Below are 12,444 nucleotides of genomic sequence, written 5' to 3' on the forward strand. Positions count from 1 at the left end.
GAAGCCTCATTTTCCTCATCTGTAGAAGGGGCTAATAATAGTAGGGTCGTGGTGAGAATCAAATGAGATAGGGCATCTGTTATGGACTGCATGTTTGCGTCTCCACAAATTCGTATGTTGAAACCCAAATCCCCAGTGTGCTGATATTCAGAGGTGGGGCTTTCGGAGGTCATTGGGTGTAGACAAAGTCATGAGGTTGGAGCCCTCATGATGGAATTAGTATCTAGAGCTCTCTCTCCAGAAGGGGTGAACTAGGACCACAACCTGAGGAAAGGCCATGGGAGCACACACTTGCGAAGGCACTCTGTATAAGCCAGGAGATGGGTCTTCCAGGAATCAAATCTGCCGGCACATTGATCTTGAACTACCTAGCCTTCAGAACTGGGAGAAAGAAATTTCTCTTGTTTAAGCCACCCAGTTTATGGTGTTTTGTTATGGCAGCCTGAACAGGGCTAAGACATCATCTAAAGCTCTTTGCGCAGTGCCTGGAACTTACAAATAACATATAAAGCCACCATAATTTATTCAGGTAAGTCACTTAGAAATTTTATAAGCCTATGATGACTTCCTAAGTTGAAATTACAAACTGAAACACATAAGAAAATTAACTTTCAAAATTAGAGAACCTTTTTCTATTTTGTTCTTTGATTTTACAATTAAATGAAAACCAATTGTTCTGCAGCCATCATATCTGACAATATGACATTTAATCATGATAGTGCAAGAAATCTGAAATACCTCTCTCGTAATTTTTTCAGCTCCACATCTCTTTCGCCGATCAGTTCTGAGATACTAACAAAGTAATTATGTTCCAAATTTAGGAGAGTTTCAGAGGCTGGAGAATGGATTAGGTCATGGTACACATCTGCAAAATCTTCATCCCAGCTGGGCTCTTCAGGCCTTGCATGCTCTAATGTGGTCTACAAGATGACATGCAGACATTCTCAAATCATGACATAGCATTTCATTTACTATACTACTAGGGTAGTACATATAGTATGAATATTTTTTTGTTCATCAGACAATGGATTGAGACCTTTTATTTATATATTTGTAGATATAGGTTATATAGGATTATTTGAGTATACAAAAATATGGAAAGACATAAACTAAGTTGTAATATGAATTACCTGGAGGTAGGGATGAGGAGGGGGTGCTAATATGGAGGAAAGGATAGGAAGTGTCCATAATTGAAAAAAAATTAAGGGTGCTATGATCTCATTTCTGTAAAATAACACACACACACACACACACACACACACACACACACAAAGGGATGATCAACAAAATGCTAATGGTGGCTACTTCAGGAATGTGGGATTTCTGATGACCTTAACTTACTTTATATTATATTATTATAATTAGAAAAAAGCTTCTCATTATCAAAAATACATTGCTAAAAAAAGGTTTTTAGGATATACATTTAGAAAATGAGGTTACATATATACTCAAATGTTTAGTGATGCAATAGCCCTGAAAACCCAATTAATGTGTAGGATTTTACATCAAGATAAATCCACAAAGGGTGCCTGGATGGCTCAGTGGGTTAAGCCTCTGTGTTTGGCTCAAGTCATGATCTCAGGGTCTTGGGATCGAGGCCCACATCAGGCTCTGTGCTCAGCAGGGAGCCCGTTTCTCCCTCTCTCTTTGCCTGCCTCTCTGCCTACTTGTGATCTCTCTCTGCCTCTGTCAAATAAATAAGTAAAATCTTAAAAAAAAGATAAACCTACTCAATTATTTTGACTTTTTCTAGTATTCTGCTTTCTTCTTGAAATGCTTTTAAGAATATGAAATTTTTTAATATATGCTTTTAAGGATATGAAAACAGTTAACTATCAAAATGATAAGGGACTGAGTAAACACTGATAAACAAGAAAAACAGAAACATGGGGAGAGGCAAAATGAGGATACCCTTAACACACACACAGATCCACCCAAGGAAGTATATACACAACCATCTGGGGAGGTACAGATGCTGTCCCAAGGACCTGGGATCTGTCAATACATCAGACAGACACAATGCTTTTACAAGTGAGAAAAGTGGCTGAGTAGTCCTTTGTCAAAGATTATATAATTTAACAGCAAAAGTGGAAATGACACAAAGAATTCAATGTTTTTTCCATTACTGATCTTTGTAGACATACACCTGTAAAAAGAGAACAATCTGAATTCTTCCCTTTTCTTACCAATGAAAATAAAAACTGTAATCGATGATGATACAACTCAGAGTAATAATTTACCTAAAAATTAAACAAGCAGATATATCCCAGAAATAGGTTATCTTGAACCCAGTCACTCAATAGGTAAGCTTTCCCCCTTGTTTTCTTTCACTTACACTTCAACCAGTTGCCAGATCAGGAGGGAAGAGTTTAAGGTGACTAGCTGAATCTTGAACATGGATTTCATCTGCTCTGATGCCTCTGAAAACTTGAAAGCACATTCTTTTTTATTTTATTTTTTTAGTGTTCGAAGATTCATTGTTTATGCACCACACCCAGTGCTCCATGCAATACATGCCCTCCTTAATACCCACCACCAGGCTCACCCAACCCCTTCCCGCCCTCCCCTCCAAAACCCTGTTTGTTTCTCCGAGTCCACAGTCTCTCATGGTTTGTCTTATCCTCCAACTTCCCCCAACTCACTTCTCCTCTCTATCTCCTAATGTCCTCCATGTCATTCCTTATGTTCCACAAGTAAGTGAAACCATATGATAATTGACTCTCTCTGCTTGACTTATTTCACTCAGCATAATCTCCTCCAGTCCCGTCCATGTTGATACAAAGGTTGGGTATTCATCCCTTTTGATGGAGGCATAATATTCCATTGTATATATGGACCATATCTTCTTTATCCATTTGTCTTTTGAAGGGCATCTTGGCTCTTCCCACCGTTTGGTGACTGTGGCCATTGCTGCTATGAACATTGGGGTACAGATGGCCCTTCTTTTCACTACATCTGTACCTTTGGGGTAAATACGCAGTAGTGCAATTTCAGGGTAATAGGTAGCTCTATTTTTAATTTCTTAAGGAATCTCCACACTGTTTTCCAAAGTGGCTGCACCAATTTGCATTCCTACCAACAGTGTAAGAGGGTTCCCCTTTCTCCACATCCTTCCAACATTTGTTTTTTACTGTCTTGTTGATTTTGGCCATTCTAACTGGTGTAAGGTGGTATCTCAATGTGGTTTTGATTTGAATCTCCCTGATGGCTAATGATGATGAATAATTTTTCATGTATCTCTTAGCCATTTGTATATCTTCTTTGTAGAAGTGTCTCTTCATGTCTTCTGCCCATTTTTGGACATGATTATCTGTTTTGTGTGTGCTGAGTTTGAGGAGTTCTTTAGAGTTTTTGGATATCAGCCCTTTGTCTGTAGTGTCATTTGCGAATATCTTCTCCCATTCTGTGGGTTGCCTCTTTGTTTTGTTGACTGTTTCCTTTGTTGTGCATAAGCTTTTGATCTTGAAGTCCCAAAAACACATTCTGGTAACTGCTCTAGGAATTATAAATAGCCCACATAACTTAAGCTCAGTTCAAAATTCACTTCAGGTTCATGCTCAAATTTTGTAGGAAGGAGCCCTGAGAGATCATAGGGATCTGCCTGCCCATACGTAGTACCAGATAAGCTAACTAATAATTGGCAGCATCAATTTAAAACTTGGCCTAGAGCAAGCCTTACAAATAGGTAGAAACTACCTACACGAGAAGCGCTAAACAGAGTTTTTTCCTAACCTAACTCATGCCATCCATTCAGGATAGAGGATACTAGGAAGGGAACTGTGATAGCTGTGGGGAATGGGAGCACTGTGTAAAGGCCTGCAGAGAGAAAACTGTTTAATGTCCAGGCCATTACTTCTCCACTTCCACCTTCCCGCATAAAGCTTTGGCCCTCAGTTCACAGACGTCCTCTCTTTTCCACCTCCTGTCATCAGCCTGGGTTACCTGGATGCCCATGTGGATAAACCAATCCAATGCCCTGCCTCTTGCTTCTCAGAACTTATCTTTACTAAGTTCTCTACTCCTCCTTAAAACCCCAATCTGCATCATCCCTAGGAATAGCTTAGCCTCTGAAACTGAAACATTCAGTCTTTGACTATAACCTCTAACCAAAATTCACATTCAATTACTCCCAGGCAACTGGTTCTTTAAATCATCAGGATCTCCACTGCACAGACCCTTCTACTTTCTCATATTTTATCAGCCATTAGGTCCAGCCCAGCTTCATTTTCTTCTCTTAGCTGTTTAGAGAATGGTCCATTGTCTTGCCAAAATCCTCAACCCCCCAGAACTGATATTCTTTCTCTTGCCCACCTAACAAAACTCATATTCCTCTTCTCTATGCCTGAAATCAGACTGTAGAACACTGCAGTAGGAAAAAAAGCACAAAACTGTGAAGTTTATGATGACAGATTGGTGCTACTCTAATGTTTGGTGCTATTCTAACGTTTCCCTTGAATGATGCCTGGCAATCCCATCTTTTTCTGGTCAGTTCTCTCCTCAAATATCCAATTGTGTCATTAGTTCCCCACCTCATCTAAACATGTGGCCTGTTCTTTATTTCCCAGATAAAGTAGAAGCAGTTAGAAGAAAATGTCCTCAACTTCCTGCTACTAAAGCAGTAAAATTTTCAGAATCTGTATCCATCCTTTTCTTCTTCCTTTCTGCCAAAACAGGAGAAATGTCCCTCCTCCCAGTCAGGATTAATTCCCTGAGTTCTGGATTTTATCCCTTCTAGTCTTCATTGGTACAATCGCAAACAAACCTCTGACCTTGTGTTTTCATTTTGCGAGTGTCTCATCCTTCTTCTCTATGCAACCAAGCTTCTTGAGTTATCTGTACTCATTCTATTTCCACACTCCCACACATTCTTAAAGTCACTGAAATCTAGTTTCAGCCCCACCAATCCATTAAAACTGATCTTGCCGCAGAGAAAGATTACTTGATAAACCCAATGGCTATTTTTTGAGTCTTTTCCTCACTTCATTTTCTCAGCAGCATTTGACATTATGAGCTATTTCCTCCTTCTTGGCACCTCTTCTTTCTCAACTTTCATGAAGCCATAATCTCTCTTCTTTCTACTTCCTGGGCCAATCCCTCTCTTCCCTTTGCAGATTCTTCTTCCTCTGTTCATCTCTTAAGTGTTAGTGTGTTCATTTGTATATTCATCTATCTTTTTTTTTTTTTTTTGGCCATCTACCAACCCATACCAAAGCACTGTTATTTTCAGGCACTGGGTACCAGAGCTATAATAGAGAATACACTAAACATTTCCAGGTGCCTATCCACACAAGCAGGAGATACAAGTAAGTCAACAGATAACTATAATGCAGGGTTTCATCAAGATTCTGCACAGGAATGCATTCTTTTCCTTCTACATAGTCACCCTGGGCAATTTCATTCATCCCATGACTTCAAAATTTATCTATGTATGAATGACTCCCATACCCATGTCTCCAATCCAATCATCTTTCTTGAGTGTCAGGTGTACACAGCTAAGTGCTTATGGGACTTCTCCACATAGGTGCCTCTTGTAGGCACTTCCCATTTAAAGGGTATAAACTGAAGCCATCATTTTTATGCTGTAACTTGCTTCTCAGGTAAAGGGAGCTCAAGTGAAGGGAGCCACCATTCCACCATTCCCTCAGTTGTCCAAGCCAGAAATCTGAGCCAAGTGGTATTTTATCTTTCAAGTCTCAGCTTAATTACTACCATCTTAGAGAGGAGTTATCTAATGCTATATAAATTAGGTTCTCCAAACCTACCTCACCCCCTTCATGGCTCTCCATGGCACCCTACTTATTTCCTTAATGACATTTTTAATATTGTAAATTACATACTCATTAAGTGTCTTCTTCACGAACATTACATGAGAATAAGGCCCAGATTTGTCATGTTGGTACATCCCCAATGTCTGGTACAGGATCCACACACAGTGTTTGCTGAATAAACAAATATATGAATGGAAAGTCTTTGGTATCTTCTCTTTATCTACCGTTTTAACTACTAAGCTTTCATAATTTCTCCCCTAACTACAACAGTCTTCTAACTTATTCCAGTATTTCTCCCTTGCAGGATAAACTCTTCACACTAATGCACTGAACTGATATTCCTGAAGTGCAAATAGGATCATCATCTTATTTCTCTGCTAAACTCTTCTAAAGCTGCTCATTACCTTCGGCATAAAGACAGAATGCAAGATGACTTGCAATTCTCTTTCTTAGCCATTCTGAACAACTTTCAGTTTTTCTAATGTGCCATGGGCTCTCTCACCTCCAGACCTTTATATTTATACCCCTTACCTAGGATATTATTTCTCTCCTCTCCCACCACACACCTTCCACCCACCTATTTCCAACTAATCTTTCAGGCCTCAACTCACTTTCTCTTTCCTGTGGGAAGCTTTTCTGAAGTTTTCCAGCTTTGTGCTCTCCTTGCACTGTCCTGTACCATAGCACTTATCACATTCATTGCACTTAATTTAATTTTTTTTTTAAGATTTTATTTATTCACTTGAAAGAGAGAGAGAGAGAGAGTGCATGAGTGGGGGGAGGGGAAGAGGGAGAGGGAGAAGCATGCTCCCTGCTGTGCAGGGAGCCCCACATGGGGGTCCATCCCAGGACGTGAGATCATGACCTGAGCTGAAGGGAGATGCGTAACCAACTGAGCCACCTAGGCGCCCCCACGGCACTCAATTTTAAATATTTGTCAGTCTGTAAACTTTATGAAGGTAAGAACTGTGTCTATTTTCTTTCTGCTTATCCCCAAGTGCCTAACACAATATCTGATGCCTAATAGAAGCTCAGTTCACATTTGATGAATGGATGAATACAGAGACTTGAGAAGACAACACTGAAATGGAACATTGGGCACCGCCAAAAATACAAAGTACACTTCACAATTTTGCCAACAGTTGGCTCTGTCTAGCTTTCTTCATCTAGCCAAGCTTACTTCTCATAATTTTAAAAAATTAGTGCAATAGCAAAGACATAGCAGTTGATTAGGAAAAAACCATAAAAGGTTTTTAGAGGCTGAAAACGTAGAACCTATGGCAGTAGGCAAGAAAAGGAAACATGGAAGAAAAGAGAATTCCTCCACACAGTAGGGATTCACAGTCAGACACACTTTAGTAGGCCATCAGAACCTCTGCTACCAGGCAGGTACATCCATTGAAGTACAGCTCTGTTGTCAGGGGGCAATGGTCCTCTACAACAGAAATCCCTTACATAACAGCAGGATATTCGGTACATCTCTGCAGAGATGGGACAGACAACCTTCCTTGGAGCTGCCCCTCACTGTATCACCTAAAGGTATCATCACTTATATTTATAACAATGACTCGGGGTCCTCAGGAGTCTGAGATCAAGAGCTGCACACTCCTCCTACTGAGCCGGCCAGGAACCCCTGTACTACATTTTTAGAAGATCTTTGTTAAAAGGTGGTGAAGGCAAAAGTTTCATGATTTAAATATATTAGCATTTGAAATATCTGCTAAGTCCATTAATAGTAAATGGAGCTCCTTCTTTCAAAACCAAGGTCGTCAATATTACTGTAAACATTATGCTCTTTCACCTTTTTACTGATGGTCCTGTTATCCTTCTCAGGTGACTGTAATACTGTTTACCCATACAGCCATGTGGTAGCCCCCTTTCTGGGGCTCATCACACTTGGATTCTTCTGATCTCCACAAGGCTGCAGCTTCTAATCTCTGCTGGCCTTTTGGTGACTTGCAACATAGTTTCTTTTTCCTTTTTAACTCCTTTTTAGTTGCTGATTCCTACATTTCTTGAGCTTGTACAAGCTGTTCAGCTTTTATAATTTTCACAGCCTGAATATATCCAGTGGGTATAACAGTATTTGGGTCCTCTCGGTTTTTTTCCTGACAGTCAAGATTTCCATTTTTTTACTTTCAGAATTAGATTCTTCACTCTTTCTTTCCTTAATTCTTTAAAAACAAACAAGCAACTATACTTCTAGTATTCTGGCATTGCTAGAAAGCTGAACTCTATGTAATATGGGGTGCTATGTATCTTTTAAATTTGCAGAGGGTGAGAACAGATTACTTGCTTTATGGAGGCTTGTTGATTTTAGTTCACAGTAAATCCGTACTCTTGGGAGTAAATGAGTAAGTATAAAGTGTTTTTATTTTGTTATATTAATATTCTTATTATTATTACTATTGTTATGATCATTAATCTGGAAGATAGTCAAATTCCTATTTTTAGAATGGCTAATATGAAGAAGAAGAAGGAAAACCATAAATTAGTGAATACGGTAATTACTTTTTTATAATAATATCAACTTAAACACCTAACCAGTCACTGACCTAACATTTGGGAAGTTGTCTCTTTGGTTATACCAAATCAGGGCTGGAAGAGGCTCTGCTTCCAGATTTTGTATCAAACGAATAGCAATCCCAGAAGAGGGGTTGATTGCTTTCTTCAGGAACTCTTGGGCACTCTTCCTCCCCCACCTTCTCTACATGCTCCCAGGTATTTACCCTGATCCCAACACTAACTGCACAGTGTTACTGGCTACAGACTTCTTTGTTTCCTTCCACAGAGCATAAGCTTCTTGAAGGCAAAGACTTATTCTCAACTGTGTACCCAACCCATTTTAGATACACAAAAAAATTACTACTTGAATAAATTGAGTAGAATTATTCTTTTACTACATCTTATGTTCTTTCTCATCAGCAGAAAGATGTGGTTTTAAATAATAATTTTTACAGGTGTATCTTTTTTAATGCACCTGTGTTCTTAATATTTAAAATAATACATGTAAATAGTATCATCTTTTTTAAATATACTAGGAAACCTTAATAGGCATGAAGGAAACTGCTTTGAACAACAAAATATGACCCCATAAAATTGATTTTTAAATTCTCATAGACCAAGTTGCTTAAAGTGGGATGTAATTCACTCATTATAGCTTGCAATTATCGAATTTGTCTGTTTGTGTAGTTTTGTTTCTGGCTCTCTAACTCAAATGTAAATTCATTTTGTGTCTATCTCATTCACCATTATATGTCCATATTTTTTCACATTATACTTCTGAGAAATCAGAATGCGTCTTGTACTGATGGTATCTTGGTATTCTATCATTGTTTAATTGGTGGTGGTGTTCTATCTCAGTAGTAAATAAAATAATGGTGTGTTATGATCGATGGCATCTTAGACTTTATGAAATAAGATATATTACTTAAATAGAAAAATGATGACATTATGTAACTATAAAAATGACAGTGAGGAAGTGCCTGGGTGGCTCAGTCGGTTAGTGACTGACTCTTGATTTTGGCTCAGATCATGATCTCAGGGTTGTAAGATCAAGCCCTGCATCAGGCTGTGCACTGAGCATGCAGCCTGCTTAAGATTCTCTCTTTCCCTCTGCTCCCCGACCCCCACTCACGCCAGTTTGCTCTATCTCTTAAAAAAACAAAAAAGGCAACAAGAACAGTGAGGATAAGTGAGAGGACAAAAGTAAAAGCTTAAAATGAACCACTACTGCTAGTTTAAGGTTTCCAGATGATACAGGTCACCTGGTTAAATTAGAATTTCATATAAGAAAAAAATAAATTTGGGGCGCCTGGGTGGCTCAGCGGGTTGGGCCGCTGCCTTCGGCTCAGGTCATGATCTCAGGGTCCTGGGATCGAGCCCCGCATCGGGCTCTCTGCTCAGCAGAGAACCTGCTTCCTCCTCTCTCTCTGCCTGCCTCTCTGCCTGCTTGTGATCTCTCTCTGTCAAATAAATAAATAAAAAATCTTTAAAAAATAAATAAATAAATAAATAAATAAATTTTACTCTAATTATGTTCCATATAATATGTGGGATATACTTACAGTAAAAAAAAAAAAAAATTCATTCTTTGGGATTTGAGTGCCCTGTATTTTTGATTGCTAAATCTGCCAACCCTGTCCTGGTTAGAAATACAAAAGTAGCTTTCCTTTTACAAAGACATTACATAAAGTATTTGGTGCTTACCCTCATATAGGAAGGAAGCACATGAACGTCAATACAGATCATGTATTATGGAATAAAGTCTAGTATGTTGAGAAAAAAGGATTCCACAACTGTTTCACTATTACTTTAGCAATTAAAAAGCTTCATCGAAGTCCAGAATATCCCTGAAATTCACAATCTGATCTATTTTCTTACCTCAGCATAAGCTTTGGCCCATGAACTGGCTAGCTGATGTAAATCTACTTCACCGGATTTCACAGCTTCCAGGGATGCTTCGGCGTCGCTGTCATAATCCCTGAGGGATTCTTCTTCTATAAACTGGCTTAGAGCTTCTTTTAAGTCTGTAACAGGGATAAGAAATGCCAACATCAGAAAATCCCAACATAAAGAGGGAACATTTTACCTGGATAGGTCTTCCAATGTGAAATTTTATCAAGCTTGTATCCTTAACTGAATGTCTAAATAAAATAAAATTAGCTTGGGGATCATTTGACTAGTTTCACAATTATTTTTCTTACTATTACAGGTTATTGCATTGAGAATGGTTAAAACTCTAACTCTTATGTATAACCTTGACACTGATTTAAAAACATTACTTTCTTAAGTCTGATTTTTCAATTTGAAAAGAAAAATCTGAAAAAGAAACTGAAAAACTGAAAAAGAAAAATCTACAAATTTTCAGAAGGCTATCGTATTTAAATAAAAAAGCTTCCTATATATAGAGTTACATTCTTTGAATTTGAAAGAGAAATTGGGTGATTAGCATATTAAATGGATTTAATTGGGATGATCTATAATTCCAGTTTTAGCAACACTACTTAGAGATGATATAATGGAAAGAGCATAGGGATAGAAATCAGGATATTTGTGTTCTGATTTTGGCTCTGTCACAATGTTTGTAACCTTAGACCCATGGTTCTCAGTTTTTAGCATGCATCAGAATTCCCTGGAGGGCTTACTGAAATAGATTGCTACATGCCACCCCCAGAGTGTCTGATTCTGAAAGAATGGGGCGAGGCCCAAGAATGTGCATTTCTAACAAGGTTCCAAGGGATGCTGTAGCTCCTGATCAAGGAACAACCTTTGGGAACCGCTGCCTTAGGCAAAGAATTTAACTTTTCAATGTACCAGTTTCCTTATTTGTATAATGAGATCGTGTTAAAAAGTTCCTAGATTCCATTACAACTCTATGACCTAACATATTCTCAGCTTCAAATGTTTTTATCATTTGCGAGATAGAACACAGAGACCTTTTACAAATGATTTAATACAGATGACCTTATGGAATTAATTTAGGTAAGCAATAATTATTCAAAGATTAGTATTGCTTCCCTTCCATGACATCTCAGGAATAGAGGACCAGATCATTAAAAAGGCAATGCATTTAGCAACACAATTCTCTAATATCATAATTAGTGATAACTGAAATGAATCCACCCAACTAAATTAAGAGAGTAAGCATTCTAACCCAAACCTTGTAGCTAATTTTTCATTCATTTTTAAATTTTTTTTAACATGGGGCGTGAACTCACAACCTGAGATCAAGACCTGAGCTGGGATCAAGAGTCAGACGCTTAACTGGCCAAGTTGCCCTGGTGCCCCTATAATTTAATTTTTATACTAAATTACCTAGTAAACAACTACAAGGGTTATAGAAAAAAATTCAATAAAACAAAGGCCTGGGGAACCTTTTTATTCTAGGAAGCAATTAAACACATCTGCTGTTTCAAGCTTCTCAGGCTTAAGCTTTCTAATATGAAATGTCTAAGGAAAGAGACTATCAGAAAATAATAAAGTGGTATTAAAAAATCAGTCCTCGGGGTGCCTCAGTAGCTCAGTTGGTTAAGTGTCTGACTCTTGATTTTGGCTCAGGTCATGACGTCATGGGTCATGAGATCAAGCCAGTGCTGGGCTCCACGCCCAGTGGGGAATCCGCTTGAAGATTCTCTCCCTCTGCTCCTTCCCCTACCCCCACATGCTCGTTGTATCTCTCTCTCTCTAAAATAAATAGATAAACCTTTACAAAATCAGTTCTCACCTTTTTCTATAAAGCATGGTAAACTGTGCAGCAGCATCAGGCGCCCGTGTAAATGACTGGCATTCTCTTGAACAGGAAATTTGAGAGGCACCCTCAGTTCTAAGCACTGACTTCCTACTTTGAATTTATATACAAATTCCCTCTCTGTGTTGCAGAATCTTTCTCTGCTTTTCTTCATCTTCTTTGGCAGGATTTCTGTAGAACAAACAAACAAAAACCCAGCAGATTATAAGTCCATAAAAATCATGTTTTGTTATTGTTGTACCACTTCTAAGAAAATGTTCCACGACTCAGTGATTTTGTTTGTGTGACTCAAAGCTAATTACTTTCGGTTTTCCTACCTTCATCCCCGCATTTTAATCTTCATGAAGAAAATGAAGTGCTTCTTTTTTTTAATGAAAAAAGTTCCTTTTGAACTCCAATTAGAAAAAAAAAACATTATGCCCATAA

At 38.4% G+C, this 12,444-nt stretch overlaps 1 protein-coding gene across 2 annotated transcripts in view; it reads right to left on the bottom strand.

Annotated features, from left to right (window-relative positions):
- The window catches only part of LOC111159765 (chromosome unknown C12orf4 homolog), a 40,455-nt gene that overhangs the window by 26,533 nt on the left and 1,478 nt on the right, over positions 1 to 12,444 (bottom strand). For both annotated transcript variants that reach the window (XM_022522354.1, XM_022522355.1), the window contains exons 2-4: positions 11,995 to 12,189; positions 10,152 to 10,297; positions 739 to 920 (exon numbers count right to left, since the gene is read on the bottom strand). In XM_022522354.1, coding sequence (XP_022378062.1) covers positions 739 to 920; positions 10,152 to 10,297; positions 11,995 to 12,189 — 523 coding nt within the window. The remainder of the gene's footprint in view (positions 1 to 738; positions 921 to 10,151; positions 10,298 to 11,994; positions 12,190 to 12,444) is intronic.

The sequence above is a fragment of the Enhydra lutris genome, unplaced genomic scaffold (genome assembly GCF_002288905.1).
Source record: "Enhydra lutris kenyoni isolate GAN:26980312 unplaced genomic scaffold, ASM228890v2 scaffoldscaffold69, whole genome shotgun sequence".
Lineage (NCBI taxonomy): Eukaryota > Metazoa > Chordata > Mammalia > Carnivora > Mustelidae > Enhydra > Enhydra lutris.